The sequence below is a fragment of the Pteronotus mesoamericanus genome, unplaced genomic scaffold (genome assembly GCF_021234165.1).
Source record: "Pteronotus mesoamericanus isolate MK-2021 breed Mesoamerican mustached bat unplaced genomic scaffold, CSHL_Meso_final contig_20, whole genome shotgun sequence".
NCBI classification, from domain to species: domain Eukaryota; kingdom Metazoa; phylum Chordata; class Mammalia; order Chiroptera; family Mormoopidae; genus Pteronotus; species Pteronotus mesoamericanus.
The window spans coordinates 11,001,361-11,022,193 of NW_026555085.1; the positions used below are offsets into that span (position 1 = coordinate 11,001,361).

Genomic DNA, 20,833 nt, shown 5'->3' on the forward strand with positions numbered 1-20,833 from the left:
ATATTCTCCCAGAAAGATAGACAAGGCAGAGCAGTAAGGCTGAAAAGATTCATTATAATCAGAGATGGCATCCTCAGCCCCTATGTTAAGAAACCAAAGTTAATTTGTTCGGTGGGAGGGCACAGAATTGATAAGTTTTCTTTCCATAGTTAAGAGATATGCGGATCATTGACCCATTTGATTTTGATGAGCATTTTGACAAGTGCCTCAATTATCTGCCACATTACCAGACAAGTGCTGGTAAGTTTCTTTGTCCTTTCTACCTAAGCCCAAAATTTAAAGATTAATTTTAAACATGAATGGAGACATTTTGTTTGTTTTTCTTTTCTCAGGCACTCTAAGAACTGCCCTAGAGTTAGATCCAGACTCTGCGCTTGAGCAAACTCTGCAGAAGTACATAATGAAAAACCTTTTGAAGAAGGTTATTTCCTAATTCTTGAGTCATTGTGTAAACTATACATGTATTTGTGTACACAGTTGTACATTTATGTGTGATGACTTTTTTTACATTTATTTAGTCTGTCTCCTGCATCTCAATGTAATACAGGCAGATTTCTCCATCTGTACCAATTACTATGATGACATCTCATAAATTTAGTTCGATTTCTCAATCCTAGAAAGTAAAAGCCATATTTATTTTTCAGTTTGTCCCTCAAGAAACTAGTATACCGTATAATAGGGTATAGAGTAAGTATATACTTGGTAAATACACGTTGACTGATTGTGTCTATATAAACATATGTGAATCCCTTAGTAAGTAATATAATGACTAATGGAATCGCAAATTCAAACTATCTCATAGAAAATATAAAAGCTTGACAAGTTTTTCCTCAGTGAATTAGGTTTAAAGTCAAACAGTTTTCATTCCATGCGCTGGTTTGTATATCTTCTATATCTCTCAAACTTGAATTTTCTTTTAAGATTTTGTCTGATACCCCTAACTTATTTTTTCATACTCACCATGGAATATAGGGTTAAAATTCCTAAACACAATACTGACAGTTGAAGATACAGGCAAGGTAACTCACTGTGTCTTTATAGATTGATGAAGGCCAACCTGTGGAGTATGTATCTGAATTTCGTACTGTGACTATGGTTTTGGTCAGACTAAAGTTCCACAAGACAGCACAAATATTGCATTTGTGTCATCTTATACAGAAGGCTACATTATACATCTCCAAAGTCATAGAGAAAGGGGGTGGCCAGCTGAGCCGGATCTTTATGTTTGAGAAAGTAAGTATAAGGGAACATGACCCATCAGCACTAATTGTGAGTGAAGAATAATAATAGCCTTATATGACTAGTTTACCTCTCACATAACACAGGCATAAGTCAGATTCCCTGCTACTTATTTTGTAACAAGCTATTTTACATTAAAACTTTAACTAATAATAGTTAAGGAATTGGATATTCTAGTTAATTGTCAGGATAATTGAGGATTATTCCCTGTACCCTTTTTGATTCAATTCTTGTTGAAAACTCATTGTGAAAGCATAAATAATGTTTTTCTGGCTCTACTAATGTACTAATGTACAGTAAATGTAATCATATCTTTCTCAGTTAATTAAAGAGCTTGAAAAAGAGCAGTATCAGTATTTGACATTATAGAATGAATGAAGACAATGTGGGCACATACACTTAGCTTAAGGTATACACTAGAGATTGAAGTTTTGAAAACATTCTTGGCATTAATTTTTCTTGTGTTTTAAATTTTAATTTTTTGAACAGTTAAATTAAGATTTTATTTCTTCTTCTTAAAGTCTCCATGTTGGTGTGGCCTAGAGTGTTCATTTCATGAATCTTATAGAATCCTACATTCCTAACAGACAACCAGTTAAGAAATGGTCTGGCTTCATTCCAGGGCATTGGTTCATTTGTGGCAAGCCGTATTCCTTTCCCAGGTAAACTCCCTTTTTTTTCTTCATCCTCTGTCCCAGGGCTGCATGTTCTTCTGTGTTTTTGGCCTTCCTGGGGATAAGAAGCCAGATGAGTGTGCACATGCCCTGGAGAGCTCCTTCAGCATCTTCAGCTTCTGCTGGGAAAATCTTGCTGAGACCAAGTGAGGAGGAAGGTGGGGCAGAGGGGAGCTTCTCAGGTCTCCAGAGGCTCTTCAGGCAGGGTAGGAGACAGTAACAAGTAGCAGGGTTTGAGGACATCCAGAATTGTCTTAAATGGAAAAGAACCTGCTAAGGGAAGTAAGAAAACAAGACTTATTAAGAAATCATTAGTTACAGAACAGTGTACTAGATACCCACAGTAAATGAAGATTAAGTTTCCATCCAGTGGGGTGGGAGAGGGGGAAGAACAGAATACACATAGCAAGATTCAAGAACACAGGAAAGGAACAAGCAAATGTGTAAATTAATATACTACAAATAATATATCTATGTAGAGGGACTGTTGAACAAAGGCTGCCTGTCTACCAACTAGGGATGGGAGGTAGGGGGCAATTACCTAGGTTGGAAGAAATCATACAGCTGGTTAATGTTCTCCTTCTGTCTTTCACCCTTGGTCTTTTCCAGAGTATTAATTTTTCTTGAATTCACACTGGTATGACCACCCTCCTCTGCATCTACCTCACCCCTCCCACCTTTTATAAACTCCTAGTCCTAATAAAGGTATAGAAAATTCCATTTTCCCACTAGTTGCACAATGACAAGGTAGGTTGGAATTTCTCAAATAACTTTTTTTCCCACCAGAACACCATGGGGAAAGTGTAACATGAATGGATTTGAAAACCAGTTATTTCTAATGTTAACATTGAGTTAAAGATTTGTTTGCTTATTATATTTATTCAAGATGAATAAAATTATATCATACTTTTATACAGTGCTTTAAAATTTACAGAATACTTTCATACATGCTACCAGTGTGAAAATTTTTATTCTGCTGTTACACATGAGGAAACTAAGACTACAGAAGAGAAATTACTAGCATATAACAGAGCTGGTAATGAGACCCAGATCTTCTGTCCTCAAATTCTGTCATTTTCATTATCCCACATCTGCCTCTTATAAAATGCAAATACTCCCCCAAAAGGATAACATATATTACCAATGTGATATAATTGTAAAGACACACTCATTGAATGTTAGTATTAAAAAAATTTAGATTATCTGATCCAACTCCTTATTTTACAGATAAAAAAGATGCTACAGTTGCTTCGTATATACTTAGACTCTCAGCCAAAGAGAGATATGTGTTGGCATTTCTTTCAGGCATGGTGGGATCTACAGATACTACTACAGCCTACGTTCAAATCTTATCTCCACTGTGGCCATCCCACCAAGTGATGAGCTATTCTGCTATTAAATTTTGCATTGACTTGTGTATTTATATATAATGAAGAAAGAATATATTCTTCATCAATGAAGAACATTTTTAAAAGAAAGAAGGAACATGGACTGCCAGAGGGATTGTAAAGTACAAATAAAGAAATAAGAAGTAACCAAGTGAGAAAAGTATTATTTGTTTCATTATCAGTGTATTATTAATAGCTGCTGCATTTCTTACATGTGTAACTGCATTCATTCAACAAACATTGGTTGAACACAACTACAAGACATTCATTGTGCTGGGTTTCATGGACATAAAGAGAAATAAGACACTATGTCCTCAGCTAAGTAAACAACTATCTTTAATACATTGAAATATAACTGCAGTGAGCACACAGTGGAATATACAGATGATGTATTATAAAGATGTACACATGACACCATAAAGTCAGGAAATCAAGACGGATCAACTAAAGAAGCAGAAGCAAAAGAGAAGAGTCTCACAAATAGTGGGAAGACAAAGATATACGCCCCATTCAAAGGGAAAGGAGGAATCTCCAGAAAGAGAACTAAATGAAATAGAGGCAAGTTAACTATCAGATATGGAGTTCCAAACAACAGTTCTAAGGAAGCTCAACGAGCTCAGTGAGCTCAGAGAGAATTACCAAAAACTACAGGGAAACTATGGGGAACTTACTGCAAACTATATCAGCATGAAAAAGAGCATAGAAGCTATCAATAAGAGACAAGAGGAAGTGAAGAATACCATTTCTGAACTGAAGAACACCATTTCTGAACTGAAGAACACAGTAGAAGGAATCAAAAGCAGGCTAGATGAAGCTGAGGACCGAATCAGCAAGCTAGAGGACAAGGTAGAAAAAAGCTCCCAGAAAGAGTAAGAAAATGAACAAAGACTCAAAAAGAATGAAGAGGCATTGAGGGAAATGCAGGACAACCTGAAATGTAAAAATATCCATATAATAGGGATACCAGAAGGAGAAGAGGATGGGAAAGGGAAAGAGAACCTGTCTGAAAAAGTCATGATGGAAAACTTCCCTAATTGGAGGAGAGAAAAAGTCACACAAGTCCAGGAAGCACAGAGGGTCCCATTCAAGAGGAATCCAGTGAGGCCCACTCCAAGACACATCATTAAAACGGCAAATATCAAAGACAGAGAATCCTATAGCAAGCAAGGGAGAAAGAGGTAGTAACATATAAGGGAGCCCCGATACAGCTAACAGCTGACTTCTCAAGTCAGAAATGACTGGCAAGAAATATTTCAAGTCATGAACAGCAAAGGCCTGCAACCAAGACTGCTCTACCCAGCAAGGCTCTCAATTACCATGGAAGGTGAAATAAGGAGTTTCCCAGACAAAAGAAGGCTCAAAGAATACACCTCCACCAAACCAGCATTGCAAGATATGCTAAAGGGACTGCTTTAAGATGCAGAAAAAGTTTCTATGAATACCCCATTCCTTTCAGAGTTGCCAATACTTAGTATTATCAATATTTTTAATACTCATTAATCTGATTGTGACAATGATGTTATTTTAATTGTTCCTTTACTATTTGTTGAAACTAAACCTGTTTTAGTATATTTCTTGCCTATTTCTATTATTTAAAAAAAAAAAGCTTTAAATGACTTTTTGATATTCTTTATCCATTTATTGATTAAAGGTTTGTAGAACTTTTTTTCCTAAAAAAAAACCCAAAAAACTATTAACCATGTTGTAGATGTGTTGCAAATACTTTTCTATTCTACCTTGTCCTTTAACTTTTTTTAATGTGCATATTACTATATAGTTAAATGTTTAATATAGTCATATTGTCAATATTTACTTTATAGCTTCTGGGTTTGAATATTTTACTTCAGGTCATGAAAAATATTAGTTCTATTTTCTTCTAAAACTCCTTAGATTCTACATATTGGTTTTTAAATCACCTGAAGATTTCCTGTATAATGTGTGAAATAGGGTTCTATATTTGTTTTATTTCAAGTAATAGTGGTCCACGCACCTTATTTGTTGAATAATCCTTATTTTATCCATTGATTTGAAATATCAACTTAATCATATATTGTTAGACATATACGTTTGTCTCTAGAATGTTCATTATATTTCATTGATCTACTTGAAAAAAAAAAGATGCACACATGAAACTTACATAATGTTATCAACCAATGTTACTCCAATAAATTTAATTTAAAAGAAAAAAAAGAAATGTAACTGCAGGAATAAAATGCTCTAGGAGCTGCAACAAAGTGCTATGGCAAGAAATAGTTAATTCTCACCAGAGATTCCATAGAAGTCTTGACTATAGAAATAACTTTTGAGCCAGATTGAGAACAAAAGTTCAGTAGGTGGAGAAAGTGGGAAAGGGCATTTTAGAAAAAGGAAGCATATGAAACTATAAGATTTTTAGTCTTGTTTTTGGTATGACAGCAGAACCAACTGCCTGCTTCTTGTCTTGGGTATCTCTTGTATTCATTCTGGGCAATGGGCCCAGTGAATGAATGGTAAGAGTCTTCAATCCTATCTTTCCTATAAATTCTGCAAGAGAATTTGTCTCAGGAGACAATAGTGCTAGGATTGTTGTCACTATTCATGTTTTATGAACAACTAAAAATAGTTTATTTGTAGATTTAACTTAAAACTATGCTCACTGCCTCCTCGTTCCCCATCCATATATCTTGTTATCTGTCACAGGAAATTTTCACATCAATCAAGTAAATCTATTTATTCTCTGTTCATTGCCACCTTTGAGCCTTTGCCTCATCTAGAACTGTATATGCCCTCTTTGAAAATAATTCATATTTCCAGTGTTTTTCCATCCATGGCCTACTTAGGACCACTTCTCCATTCATGTTTCCCTGCTCAAAACATCTTTTGTGCTCTAGCCTGATTGAAGTACTGTAGTTTGCCATGTGTAATGCACACTTTCTTGTCCATATTTTTTAGAGAAAAATAAGGATGCACATTATACATGGGCAGTACTAATTCTGTATATAAATTTTTTAAATTCTTTTATTTATGCTTATGCATTAAAAGTGTAACTCTAGAGAGCAATAACAATATCCATATGCAAAATAATACCCTGGAATACAATAATAAGTTTTGTTTCTAAATAATAAATAATAATTGAATTAAAAAGTTAAAATTAACCTCTTTTTTCCTGAAAGTTTGGGCCAAAAACATGGGTGTGCATTGTACATGGTAGTGTATTATACACAGCAAAGCACAGTATTTAGTTTCGCAGAAGCACACCAGACTCTTCAAAGCCTATGCCTTTTCCCACTAGAGAGAATGCTATTGCCCCACTTTGGCAGTACTTCAGCTTTCAAGGTCTGATCACATGTCCTCTCCTTTATGAAATACTTCTTCTACTTTCCAGTTAATGCTTCCTTCCTGTTTGCTCTGCTAATTTGCTGTACTGATCTCTAATATGTAGTATTTGTCTTGTTAAATTATAAATATGACTTTTCAGTTTCCTTGTTCCCTACTGCCCTCCTAGCCAGACTGAACTTCTTCCAAGGAAGTGTATTTTTATACAGGTCTTATTGTATATACACCCAGCCCAGCGCTTGGTACTGTACATAATTCTCAGTGTTTGTTAAATGAGTGAAAGTATGCATGTATGAATGAATTAAAAGTTACTACTTCTTAAAAAAATTTTATTTCAATGTCTAATTTGCTTTAGGAAGCCTTCCATCAGCATCCTGGCCTTCTGGTTATTCCTTTACTCTGACATTCCAGCATTTTTTAATCCATTAACCCTGTTCTAACATTTGTTGATTTGTTTAATTTGGGGATTTTATCTGAGGTAATGTAGTATAGTGGAAATAACATTGGTCTCGGAGTCAAGAGGCCTGGACTCTGATTCTCCTGTTGACTTTTGCTATGTAACTCTGGGAAAGTAAATTAACCTCTTGTTGCTACTGAGGGGTTTTTGGTTTTTTTCGTCAAATGGGGGTCAAATGTTTGCCCTACATATTTCACGTTTTTGTTGTTAATTATCCCTCAAAGAATCAGATGAGATAATCAATTTGAAAGTACTTCAAAAAGCATATAAAGTATCTGACAGATATAAAATACTTTTAGTTTTTTTACTAATAATTACTCCCCAAATAAGGCTCCTGGAGTAGGGGGATCATTTTGTTCCTTTCGGTTATTTTCCTAATATTCAGTACTTTGTACCCATGATGTGACATAGACTAACAACAGCCTTTTCAATTCTGAGCTCTAAAACTAGTCTTCTGGATCTTGATAGTGGCAGATCTAGTGCCTGACCTGTAGGCATCTGACTGTGTATTTACCAATTGTTGCTTTTCTGATCCCCAGGCTTGTTTCCATCAGTGTCACCAATGGACCAGTATTCTGTGGCGTGGTTGGGGCAATAGCAAGACATGAATATACAGGTAGAATAGGACACTGGACTGTTAGTGCTCTGACTTAGGGGGTAAAGGTGGAGGAGGTGATCCAAAATTCTTCATCCTTTTCTTTTCTATCTCCCTGATACAGTTATTGGCCCAAAAGTGAGCCTTGTGGCCAGAATGATAACTGCTTATCCAGGTTTGGTGTCTTGTGATGAAGTAACTTACCTAAGATCCATGCTACCTGCTTACAACTTCAAGAAACTCCCAGAAACAATGATGAAAAACATCTCCAACCCTGGAAAGATGTATGAATATCTTGGCCATAGAAGATGTATGTGAGTGTCATTGTGTGATAGTTCATTCAGATCAGGGCATAGGAGTAATCAGTGATGGTATGAAATTAGAAAGAAAGATGCTTCTAGTACCGGCCTGCTGAAGTAAGGGACATAAGAGGAGAGCTTTGCGCCTGAGATCTTCATTTATGCTGAGCTTTTAGCTAGTTCCTCAGTGAACTTCTTACTATCCAACAGGAAGAAAATAGCCAGAGTTCATTAATCTGGATATTCCTTTTTCTTTGTATACTTCATACTTCCCTGAACCTAGCACAATCAATAATACTTCTTTTCCCCTTCTCCCAAAATTTTTTATTTTTTAAAAAACGCTTTTATACAGAACTCTGCACCTCTTGAGTTATCTGAAAGTACTTGCGTATAAGGACAATTTTTCCTCTGTCTATTTAGAGATACAAGTATTATGTATTTATTCCAGTCTATTTTTAATAGATACATTTCCCTTTGTCTTTTTCCCTAGAATGTTTGGGAAGAGACATTTGGTCAGAGAGAGAAATAAAAATCACCCTTTGTTAGGTGCGTTTTCTTTTCTACCTTCAATTGTATTTTTTTTTCAGCTATAGATGGTTAATGTGATTAAAAAACAAAATTCAAGATTAAATGCTTCTAAACTGTATTAAAAATAAAAAGCAGACTTCTTAGTGAATTCATGGTCATTTTGAAGAGGACTTGCCATTTCTTTTCCATACTGACTCTTTAAATAGTAGGTGGAGTCCTGTCACTTTGCCTGAGAAGTACCAACATTTAGTGAGAATCTTTGTGAGTCAGAGTTCAGCTATTGAGATCTGACCAGCTTGTGGCTCACCTTTAGAGGGAAATTCCTCACTCTTAGATAGCGAAGATGGAACCAAAATTGTTGCCACTTTCAGTATAAATTTTCTATCTTTATACTTATTTTATCTATATCTATTAGATCATTATCTGTACATAGCAGTTATGGACTTTAACTAAAAATTGTTAATATGTAAATTTTTATAAAAGCTAAGAAGATGAAGTAGCCTCATGTCCATGTGGTACCTAATGGTCTGGAATGTCATTACTTAGGCTCTGTAGCAAACCACCAAGCCCAGCACACATGTCTATATAGTCCAGAGTTAATTCTCTGGAAAAATACCTAAAGCCTCACGAAAGAATGGGATTCTGCCAGGAATTTGGGGGGGAGAAGACACATTCTGAGACTTAATTTTTCAAATTAATTTAAATAGAGTGTTTATTTTAAAAATAAACACTGAAGTGTTAGGTGCTGCCTGTCTCTCTACAGACCGGGAGAAAGAACTGGAAGCCTTCCGAATGGCACAGCAGAGATGCTTGCACCAGAAGAAGGGACAAGCAGTTCTGTATGAAGGTGGAAAAGGCTATGGAAAAAGCCAGTTATTGGCTGAAATAAACTTACTAGCCCAGAAAGAAGGACACAGGTAAAAACTCCTGCTTTCTGACTTAATATGTGCTTCTCTTGGGGCTCCTTTCCCATGTTAGTGAGACTCTTGTATCATTAGATTTAGCATCGTTGAGCTGGTAGAGTGAGTAATTTCTTTATGGGTCAGCGGACTCTCTATGACCATAGTAACATTCACCAGGGTGTTGCCATTGAAGCTGAAGGAAGCAGATTCCAAGCAACGCTTCTATGCTATCCAGACCCTCATGGCCATCTTCTTTGAAATTGACGTATGCCCAGCCTATTATCGGCAAGAGTGCCTACACAAGCAGCTCTGTGGGATGGTGGAAGAACCACTTCACTGCCTTTTTAATGAGCTCTTCTTTGTAAAGGTAATGAAATCAGTGGCTATCTGAATTGGATTACTAATGTTGATATCTATATACCCTAAGAACACATGCTTGCAATGGCAGGAGTGAGATTTGAAATCCTTTTGACACCAAAATCCAGGCTTTCTCTTTTTTGAGGAGAGTGGATTCTAGGACTGACTCTGACACTTGCTAGTTTTATATCCTGGCACAAATCACTTTGCCTCTCTGAGGCTTGATTTTTTTTCACCTGTGAAAATGACAAGCGTAGTACTTCGATGGGTTTTGCATGGATTTTAAAGATTGCATTGTAAAGGTGAAAGTGCTGAATCCATCAAGATGATCCTGACCAGTCAAGCATTCCCCAGCACTTGCATCCATGTGTTCTCTAGTCAGTTTGCAATATTTTGTTCTTTAAACCTACCTTTACTTTCCGTAGCCATGGAGTATGGCACTTAAACTAGCAGCTGAATCTCAAAAGCTTCCAGTGATCTCGGGCGCATGTGGAATCCAGCCGAGAGTAGGCTAAGAATTCCCTGGTCCACAATTTTTGGTTTTTCATCCTCCATCATTTCTCCTAATCTATCCAGCCTGAAAGGCACTATATTTAATGGAAAATAGAGAAAACTAAAATCTGTTCAATCCCTCAGCTTAGCCCTGTCTTAAAATAGGCCTCACCTAGGGCTCTGGCCCTGGCCAAAGTGGTTAAGGAGCAGCCCTATTTTGGCTCTCAGATCCGTGGTAGCTAATGTGCCTTGCCCTAGCACAGGAAACAATTTCAGGGGATGTCCATTGCAATTGTTTCTGGCAAATTTCATGCACACATTCGTCCTAGTTTGCTTGAAATAATCAGGGTACTGGAGCTGTCCAAAGTGACATCGCTAAGTCCTACCTATCATTTTATTCCTTAGGCATGACCTTTAAGGGTCTACCAGAGTCTGGGGTGGAAAGGAGCTATCTCTTTTTAACCTCCAGTGGACTTCCAGCCTTACACTCTGAACTATATATTAATGTTTGTAACACTTTGCCCAGTACTATAGAAACCCATTCTCACTCCCAATAGAATCATTTTCTATTCCCTTTGGAGAACGTGTATATTTTTATTAGATTGTCATTCTGAATGCTAATATATGTATAATTTTCCTGGTCAGTTTTCCCTATCCTTCAAAGTTTCACACATGGATGACCTGGCCAAACAAAAGAAGATTAAAGCGTGTTTTTTTCAAGTGCTGCAGAAGGTGGGTACTTTTGTTACAGACCATTAACTCAATATGTGGAGATGGTTTATCCTTATTTCAGTCTCTCCATATCACCATATCACAACTTGACTTAGGCATTTCTTGAGCTGCCTATTTGTTGATATCTTCATTGTTTCTATCTGTCTTCAACCTTGAATCCACCATATAGTACAGAATACAATAAAGGTCTTTGCTCTTCTCTAACCCTGTTTCTTAATGAAATTTTAATAAATTAAAACAATGGTTTCTAAATACAGGTGGATAGTTATTAAAATACAGATACTCAGGCCCCCGACCCAGAATTACAGAATCTATAAAAGCAGAAACTGATATAACCATTCTGGAAAACACTCTAGAAGTAATAAGTCAAATTTTAAGAACATGCATTTCTAGAGCCAGCAACCCATTCCTGGATATATACTCCAAGGAGTCTGTTTATTGCAGTGTGTGTTTGTGGAGGTTAGGGAGGCATTGGCATGAACTAATAGATCAACACTATGGACTATAATGTGGACATTAGAAGTAAGGGAATAGATGACAACATAGCAACACAGGGTGACCTTACAGTCCTTAATAAAGAGAGAGAGAAATAATGGGATCTGTAATACCATTGATATAAAAACAATATTCTTGACAAAACAACCATGCACACTTATAAGAACAAAATACAAGCCTAAGGATAAATGATAAACACATTAAAATGGTTACCTGTGGCAATGGGGAAAGTGGACACTTCATTAAACAGGAAATGTGGATAAAAGTAAGTACATTTTTTGGAAGTTTGCATGAGTGAGGCCTGGTAATTGGTAGTTTTAGCAAGCACGCCCAGGAAATTCTGACTTGCAGCCTGGTTTGGAAATTACTGGTTTAAAGTATTGTGAATTCCCACACAGTTTGAAGCCTTTGCAAAATAAAATATTTGAAAGCTTTAAGTTTGATCTGGAGAATATTTTTATGCTCACTTTACTTTTTTGTTAGAGTATTTTCTTGTTCAAAGAAACTCAGTACATTTCTTTAGGAATTAAGTGTACAGGCTATATTTTATATTTATAAAGTAAAATATTACCTGGACTTAGGATACATTTTAGTCTGAAAACCCCAGCCTGTGTTGACATTTTATTTAAATTGTTGATGGGAAATTCACAGTTGATTTGCAAATCCGGTGACTTCACCCCTAATCAGAGATTGTCATTTTCTCTTTGCTATTATTTCCAGGCAGTGAGGGAAACACCACTGATTTTCCTCATTGATGAGGCCCAGCATATAGATGCAGCTTCCTGGGAGTTTTTGGGAACATTGCTCTCCAGTGTGCCTATCATCATCATGATGACATTGACGCCTGCCTTCTCCCTGTGTGGCGGAGCCCAGCACTTCCTGCAGAGCCCTCAGGCTATGCTGATGCCCATTTCGAAGTTAGCAGCGAACTCACTGTTGAGAATGGCATGTTGGGAACTGGGGGTGGTAAGCATCCCCCAAGAGCTGCAAATGTGAGTGGCTAGGACTAGCTGGACACTTCATTAAGGGAAGAATGGCATTAGTAACCATGGTGAGACCCAACACTAGATGTAAGGGTAGACAGTGTCCTAGTAAACCAGTAAGGGACTGCTTCTCTGGGCTATCCACCAGGTTTTCACAGGGCAGTTAGGACTTGGATGGCCTACGTAATGTGTCAGTAATATGTGGTCAGGCCAGTTTCTGCCAGGCCATCTAGCAAGGGGACATTAATTCCTTTTAACATCGATAGAAGCAAAATAGTTAAGGGAGAAAATTTATTGCCAAAATACATTTTAAAGCCAATCAGAATTATTTTTTTACATTTCTGTGCTGTTGCTTCCCTCTGTTAGTGTATATCAAAAGCTGACTTCAACAAAAGAAGATAGTCCTACTAGGAAATACCCTTATGCTTGGCTCTCTTCAAGTGGGCATCTTTAGTCTACACTCCCCTACTTGTCTTTCTACAGATACCTTCTCTGCAGATGCTTGGGAAACCCCCTCTACTGTGAGGTCCTATGCCAGGACCTTCTCTCTAGGAATATATTGCTCTTCCATGACCTACAAAAGGAGGAGGAGGAGAGCAGCAAGTGGGAGACCCTCTCAGGTAAGCTTAGCTTCCCAGGGTTCTTTCCTGGTCCAGCTGCATCACCCCACGCTTATAAGGTATATGCCTATTCTCTGCTGACATTATAGGTAGGGTTAGGCTTTCCTAGCTAAGTGAACTATGGAAATAATATGCAACTATGGTAAAAATACTAAATACCTGCCTCAGATAACTTGAGTCAATCAACTTACTATAATTCCTTTTTGATCAGCACAGAAGGTGGGAATGGGAAAATAGGATCTAGAAACTTGACAGTTCCCTAGAGGGGATTTATAAACATGAGAATTCAATAGAGAATTTCACATTACTTAAGAGAAGGATGACTTGAGGATTTATTGGGATAGTGGAAATGAGAGAAGGGAGAAGCGTGGAAGAGGAGGAAAGGAAGTATGTATAAATCTAGAAACACATCCTAGAATTGTGATATAATAGAAGTGAGGGCTATTGGAAGGTAAACAGGAAAAGTGAGAATGTCAGATACCATATAGTACAGAAAATATTAGTTTCTAAAAGAAAAATAGAGAACAGGCAGGATGGGTGGGGTAAACCATTTTAAATATGATATGTTCCATTCATCTTCATCGTTTTAGTTTCTTGACCAAATTCTTGTATTTTTGTGCTTTTAAAACTACAGTCACTGAGCATGGTATTTTCCTGTCATTGACTTCTTTCCCTACAGCCAGTGCCATGAAATCCACAATGTATAGTATTTCTCCTGCCAGCTCTAAAGAAGACCAGGAACTGTATGTCTGCACCATCAAGGATGATGTGAACTTGGATGCAGTGCTTCTGCCACCATTGTTAAAAGGCAGGTCCCTGGAAGAACTCAAGTGAACTAATGACAAGTATCATTGTAATTAGTCATTTGGTGGGTGACTGTGTATAGGTCTCTTATTATCATGCCAGCTTCATTTTCTTCTAAAAATAAACCTGCTTTCCATAAATAAATTCTGGTACTACCCAGGGAGCCCTCTAAAGACTTCTAATTCTACTCTAGTAATGGTTTACTTAAGTGAGCACATTGTTCTCTTTGGGGTTGACTGATGACCTGGAAAAGTTTTTTAGTTGTTTAGTAAAAATTAGGTCCTGAGCTTCCCTTTGTGCATATTCCTGTGCTAAAGGAAACAGTAAGCAAGGGAGATAATGTTGCTGAAATATAAGAAAATCCGTGGTACTAGTGAAGAGACAGTGTTATGCACATAGCAGGAGTTTAATAAAAAGAGTGCAAAGTAGGTTTATAATAACTTAAGAGATAAAGAAACCTTTAGACTTAGGTAGGCATAATTGGACAGGGATGTTCTTCTTTTTAGAGATGAATTTTTCTTTTAATATTCAAATGTTTGTTGGGCAGTATGCTATATTAATCCCTCTAGAGGGATATGATGATGAATAAGCATACTTTCGAGTCAAGGATGGTCTTGCTAAAAATGTAAGACATGCATATGAAATAGCAGTACAGAACACCATGGTAGTTAAGAGCCAGGTCCCTGGCCCTGAGTGGTATGGCTCAGTTGATTGAAGCATTGTTCCCTGTACTGTAGGAGTTGCTGGTTCATTTCCCAGTCTGGGTACCTGCCTAGGTTGTGAGTTCCATCCCCAGTTGGGGCACATATGGGAGGCAGCCATTGATGTTTCTATTGATGAGTCTCTCTCACATCAATGTTTCTTTGTTTCTCTTTCTCTCCCTCCCTCCTTCTCTCCCTTTCCCTCTGGAAAAAAAAAAAAAAAAAAAGCCAGGGCTCTGAAGTCAGAAAAATCTGGATACTGTTGGCTCCTCCACTTACTGGCTGTTGAACCTTAGATAAATTAATTAACTTATGTAAGTTTTAGTCTTCTCATCACTCAAATGAGAGTAATGATAATGCCTAATTCATAGGGTTAGCTTAAGATTAAATGAAATAAATCATAACACACAATAAATATTCAATGAACGTTAGCTTTTATAAGTTGTTCATTCTGGGGGTTTTAAATCCATCTAGACAGTTCGTATTCCTACAACTATGACAGGCCACACTTGGCAATGGCCTTATTAACTTAGAAGGACACAAGTCAAGAAATACAGCATGATAGCAGAACAGCAGCTGCAGGTTTTCTTCAGTGAGAGTCCTCACAGCAGTTTCCTCTCCACTCCTCTGGATCCTCAAGGAATAGCTTAGGTGTGATGGAATGAGACCATGATGAAGTACCCATTCATCTTGGAAGTCCCATAGAAGCTCCATGCCCCAGATAAAAACTGGAATCTCTTATAACAGCATAACTTCCAGGCCCTGCAAGGGACATGACCTGTTACAATATTTACTATACCTAAGGAATCCCAAAGCTGTGGCTTACTCCCTGGTATTTATAGCTTATTCACAGTTTCCTAATCCAAATTCAGTTTCCAAATAGGGATCATTTTTAGCATAAGCAATGTTACCTGGTAGCTCAGCTGGCATTCTAATTTTATCAGGATCCTGAGAAAGCACTAGAAATTTTACCCAAGGTCCGCATTGTCAACAGAGAAGGAAAAAGAATTTGTTAACTCATAAGCTAAAATTAATGACTCAGTCTGCAAACCCTGGGTCTAAATGAAAGGCCAAAGCTAGATCGTGAAAAGCCATATAAGCTATAAAAGTATTTAAAAAGGAGATTGACATGATTATATTTGTACTTTAAGTATATAATTCTGCCAAAAGTTAGTATGTTATTGGGTTAAGAGTGAAAGGAAATTTGAGATATTCAAAACAGGGTTATTATAGTGATCCTGGTGAAAATGACTACTTACTAGGAGAAAACATGCAAGAACATTTAGAAGGAAGATGAATGAGGTGACCATTTGGTTGTCAGGAAAAGAAAAGGGTTTAGAATTATTCTGAGATTTTAGACTTGGTGACTCACTGGTTCAATGCAGGCTGCTTTAATGTGTGGGTCATAATATGGAGAGATTTACTATAATGCTTAGAAGTTACTGAGATCTTTATAATTATTAGAGTTCTGGGACCAGGAAGCCTGGCCTTCCATGTTTAGTCCAAAGTAAGAAGCAAAGAGTCTGAGTACTGACTAGTCATGAAAACGGGAAGAATTGTTAGTATAGCTAAATGATTCAGAGCATACCTTTGGGTTTACAAACAAAAGGTTTTGGTGACCATGGGTGAAGAGTTTCGGTGATGTGAAAATCTGATTGTTGTTGGTTGAACAATGAGTGAGGAATGAAGACACAGAGATAAGGCTCTTTGAAGAGATTTGGCTGAGTGAAGAAGGGGTGGGAAAGAAGCAAGCCTTTATATATATATATATTTTTTTTTAAACAAACAAATTATCAACACAGTGTATTCTATGTTTGTTGAATGCTTGTTCATTGCTGATTTTATTTTTCTCCAGAAATAGCAATAAACCAACTGGATCAGTTAAGCCCAGAAGAACAGTTGCTGGTTAAATGTGCTGCAGTCATTGGTCACTCCTTCCACACACATCTGCTGCAGCACCTGCTGCCTGGCTGGGATAAACATAAGCTACTTCAGGTGCTGAGGGCTCTTGTGGATATACACGTGCTCCAGTGGTGTAAAAAGACCCAGGAGCTTGCTGAACCAATACTAGTGCCTTCCTCTATTGATATTATTGAAAAATCCAAAGAGGAAAAGAAAAAGTCAGGTAAGGAAGAGCTGCTCCCTTGTACTCAGCCCTGAATAAGGAGCCTTGAGTGGCAGTTGGGAGGAATCTGTGTTGAGAAAGAGCATCAATATCATACCTCAAGGGCCTCAGTCTTTTAAAACTTATAGCTAAGAAATTGGGAAAAACAATTATTTTATCATGAAGGAACCATGGTTATAGTGAATGAATAGCTTGTACTTTTCAGAGTTGTATTAATTTTAAGAATTCTAGCTCCTTGTTAAGTATTTGTGTTTTGATTTTTGGTTCAGAAAATATTGCCATAATCCTTTATTGGATCATAGGTATAAAAAGTAAGAAAGAAGGATAAACTATTTCTAATTTTAGAAATTCACAAAGATAAATATATGTGGCACTGAAACAGATATGAACAAAGCAAGATATACATTAAAGAGTTTGCAATCTCAAATTCTCCACATGAAAAAATAAAATTGTGGCATAGAATACCCAAAGTGCATATAATCCACATATAATTTCCTTTTGACTTTGAAAATGTTTGGGCCTTATATTTGAATAGAGCATTTCTGATTTCACATTTATAATTGTAGTACAAAAGCTCATTTTAAGAGGAACCAAGAAATCTATCCAAGTGTACTTCTGTACTCCTGATCATTCCTTCTCCTTGGTACTTTATACTAGATATGGTCAATATCACTCTCACATTGGCGTAAAATTCTTTGTATAAAGTAGGCAGTAACACAAACAAGAATTGTAAATGAAATTTCTTAAAAACTAGCAGCATGTGTTTGGGAGTTTGCTACATAGTAGCATACAAGGACTTTAAGGGAGACTCTCACTTGGATTTTTCTACGTTTCAGTTGCTGGGTCTCCTCTCAGGCTAAAAGAGGAACCATTTCTATCTCAACCTGAAGTGCTAGAATTTGGAATGCCTCTACTACGGGAAGCTGCTTGGGAGCTGTGGCCCAGGGTACAGCAGATAGCCCTGCATCTTGAATGTGCCTGCTTTCTCCAAGATTTGGCCTGCCGCTGTGGGAGCTGCCATGGGGGCGACTTTGTCCCCTTCCACCGTTTTGCCATCTGTTCCATTAAGAGCTCCAGAGGGACATCCCGATTCTGTAGTTACAAAGATACTGGCTCAGTGCTAACACAAGTGATCACAGACAAATTGCAGCTGCCTTCTTCCCAAGGTAAACCCAGTGGGACAGAAAGAGGACATGTGGACAACACCTCTCTTTAGTCATTAACTTGGAGCTCTTCATCCAAAGGTGAAATCACATTAGCAAGACGAAATAAGTAGAAAGAGCTATTTATCCCTGAGATTTAAAAAAAAAAAAAAAAAAAGTAATCTCCAAGTTAAAAGGAATTTTATACATCATGCTTGTTTTGGTTGGCAATCTTGGGCAAATTCCTTAACCTCAGTTCACTGAGGAAAAAAATGATAATACCACCTTTATAGGGTTGTTGTGAGGGTTAAATGAATTAAACTACATAACATGCTTTGAATAATGCTAGGCACATGGTTAATACACAATACATTTTAGTTACTGATTTTTTTTAATACAATGTGTTCCACTCAGCACAGATCTATGGAATCTGTGTACCAGATGCTGCAACTATGTGTTAAGAATACAAAATGAGCTCTGGCTGGCACAGCTCATTTTGTTGAGTGTCCTCCTGTGAAGTATAAAGTCACCAGTTTGGTTCCTGATCAGGGTGCATGCCTGGGTTGCAGGCCTGGTCTCTGGTCGGGTCACGTGCGGGAGGTAACAGATGTTTCTCTCTTGCATCAATGTTTCTCTCCTCTTTTTCCCTACCTTTCCCTCTCTCTAAATAAATAAATAAAATCTTAAGGGAAAAAGAAAAGAATACAAAAGGAATGAGCCTTGGTCCCTAAAATGATTGGTTTTGGGAAGTGATACAGACACATAGCAAATTCCAGAATAACATGGAAAAGGCGATGAAAATGACATACGAGGGGTAGGTACCTAGAGAAGGGGCCATTAACCCAGCCTGAAGAATGAGTAGGAGAGGACTCTTCCTTGAAGGAGATACTGCCAGGAGTTAAACTTGAAGGATAAGTAGGCTTTAGCTACTTGAAGAAGGTTGTATTAGTGGATAGATGGTCACCAAAGCCTGTAACCCTTCTACCACATCCCAGGTAGGAGTTTATTCATCTTTGTTTCAACAATTTTAGTTAGTTTACTTTACAGATCATCCCATTTCATTGCCAACAGCTATTAGAAAGTTTCTTTTGTCTTTTACCAATACGAAATCTACTTTCTTACATCACCCGTTTTTTCACAGTTGTGCCTTCTTCTATAGCTGAAGACAGCTGTCAAGATAGACGTTGGTATTGGTGTTGGCAGGGGAAAGGGATATGAGAGAGATGATGAAGAATTGGTGGTAAAGGACTAAAATGAAGGATTTGATCTATGATCTTAATACCTATTCTAGCTGTAACAGTCTGATGACTCTGTGAAGGTAGACCAGTAACTTGGAGGAATTGGTCCATGATTAATGAACTCTATGAGCATTTGTACTTTTGCACTCTCTGACAATGACAGCGAATGTCCTAGCCTAGTACTGTGATGAAATTATGCTATCATTCACATTTCCTATATGGCCTTTGTTTTTAAGAGGTCTGTATCAGCTTTAGATTAGACAGCCTGATCAATCTATCTGAGAGAGGTTCAAGACCTTCCCAGCAAAGCTAAACCTGAAGAGGCCTCTCAGACTCAGGGCCTCTATGCATGGCTACGCAGAACAGGTACTGCACAATCGAGAGGGTGCTACTCACACAGGCTGTGATGTTATGATGTCCTAGGAATTGTGCATTGCAGTAGTGCTGCCAAACTCCAGTGTCCTTATTTTATCCTTACCTGACCTCATTTGACACCATTAAATCATCAAAGAGCCAGTCCTGAACACAAATCCTCCCTACAGTAGTTCTCTTAGATTCTTTTTCAATCCTACCACCCATGCTTTTGAGCTCTAATATGTAGCATGTTAATATTATTCCCAGTCTTTGCTTTTTGATCTTGAGAAGGAAGCTTTATGGGAAGAGTCAAATCTGGAGGATAAAGTCTATTTAAGGTTAAGTATATACCGTTGAAAACCTCTGCAGGCCACCAGAACTCCAGTCGACTGTAGCATCTTGTGCTCTCATGATTTTCTTCACTAGGTCTTAGGTCTGTGGTTCACTCTGATCTGTTCATAAACCTGATCCATGCATTTTCAGGGATTTCTGCTGTTAGAAGTAGCCATCAGACCAAACGGACATTTTATTTATTTACTTATTTATTTTCCAAATATCAAGTGGCTCCTGCAAATTAGGGACTGGTTTGGGGGAATGAGAATAAAAGGAGTTGCTATTTGAATCACAAATAGATGCAATTAAGAAATTTGCAATCTATCATATTAATTTTGGGTGTAGGCAAATATTACACCTAAACTACTTATTATAGTGGAGGAGGCAATAATGTCATGAACTAAGCTGCAAAAGAAAGGTAGTTAGGGATTTAAAATGTCCTCAGTTAAACAAACATGGATAATTAAAGATAATCATCTTTTTCTCCCTACAGATTGTTTTCAGTTCCAGACAAAACCATCCAAAAGTCAGGAGGCAAGTGAACACTGCAGGTAGGTGGAGGCGCTTGAAAATGGGCATGGAGGGTCCCAGAAAGTGAGACACAGCTGATTGTCAAACTGGGGCACTCACCTCACCTGCAGAATTGGAAGGCATCTGACCACCAGAAGTAGTAACCCTTGTACTCAGCCTAAAATTCAAGTTAATAGAGATTTTTTAAGGCAATTCTGATACTTTGCAGAGAAATTTTTTTTCTGTCAAATGATAAAAGTACTTTCATGTTCCATAAAACAATATAAGTTCTCATCCCACTTACATATTTTTTATTGTTGTTCAGTTACAGTTGTCCCCATTTTCCCCCGCATTGCTCTCCCCTGCTCCATCCAACTCCCACTCCCAAAGACAATCTCCACCCCATTGTCCTTGTCCATGAGTCCTTTGTACATGTTCCTTGACTTGACCCCCTTCATATCCCCATTATTCCCCTCCCCACACCCCTCTGGTCATTGTCATTTTGTTCTTTATTTCTGTGTCTCTTATTCTATTTTGCTCATTTGTTTGT

The 20,833-nt window shown here is 37.5% G+C and overlaps 1 protein-coding gene across 1 annotated transcript in view; it reads left to right on the forward strand.

Moving 5' to 3' along the window:
* The window catches only part of LOC129067027 (adenylate cyclase type 10-like), a 45,432-nt gene that overhangs the window by 11,959 nt on the left and 12,640 nt on the right, over window positions 1-20,833 (forward strand). The window contains 16 exon segments of the mRNA XM_054568742.1: window positions 150-240; window positions 333-421; window positions 1,042-1,233; window positions 1,938-2,059; window positions 7,613-7,689; window positions 7,793-7,982; window positions 8,458-8,513; window positions 9,259-9,412; window positions 9,575-9,764; window positions 10,892-10,978; window positions 12,194-12,465; window positions 12,940-13,076; window positions 13,756-13,884; window positions 16,437-16,706; window positions 17,543-17,872; window positions 20,267-20,324. Of these exon segments, the coding sequence (XP_054424717.1) occupies window positions 150-240; window positions 333-421; window positions 1,042-1,233; window positions 1,938-2,059; window positions 7,613-7,689; window positions 7,793-7,982; window positions 8,458-8,513; window positions 9,259-9,412; window positions 9,575-9,764; window positions 10,892-10,978; window positions 12,194-12,465; window positions 12,940-13,076; window positions 13,756-13,884; window positions 16,437-16,706; window positions 17,543-17,872; window positions 20,267-20,324 (2,444 nt within the window).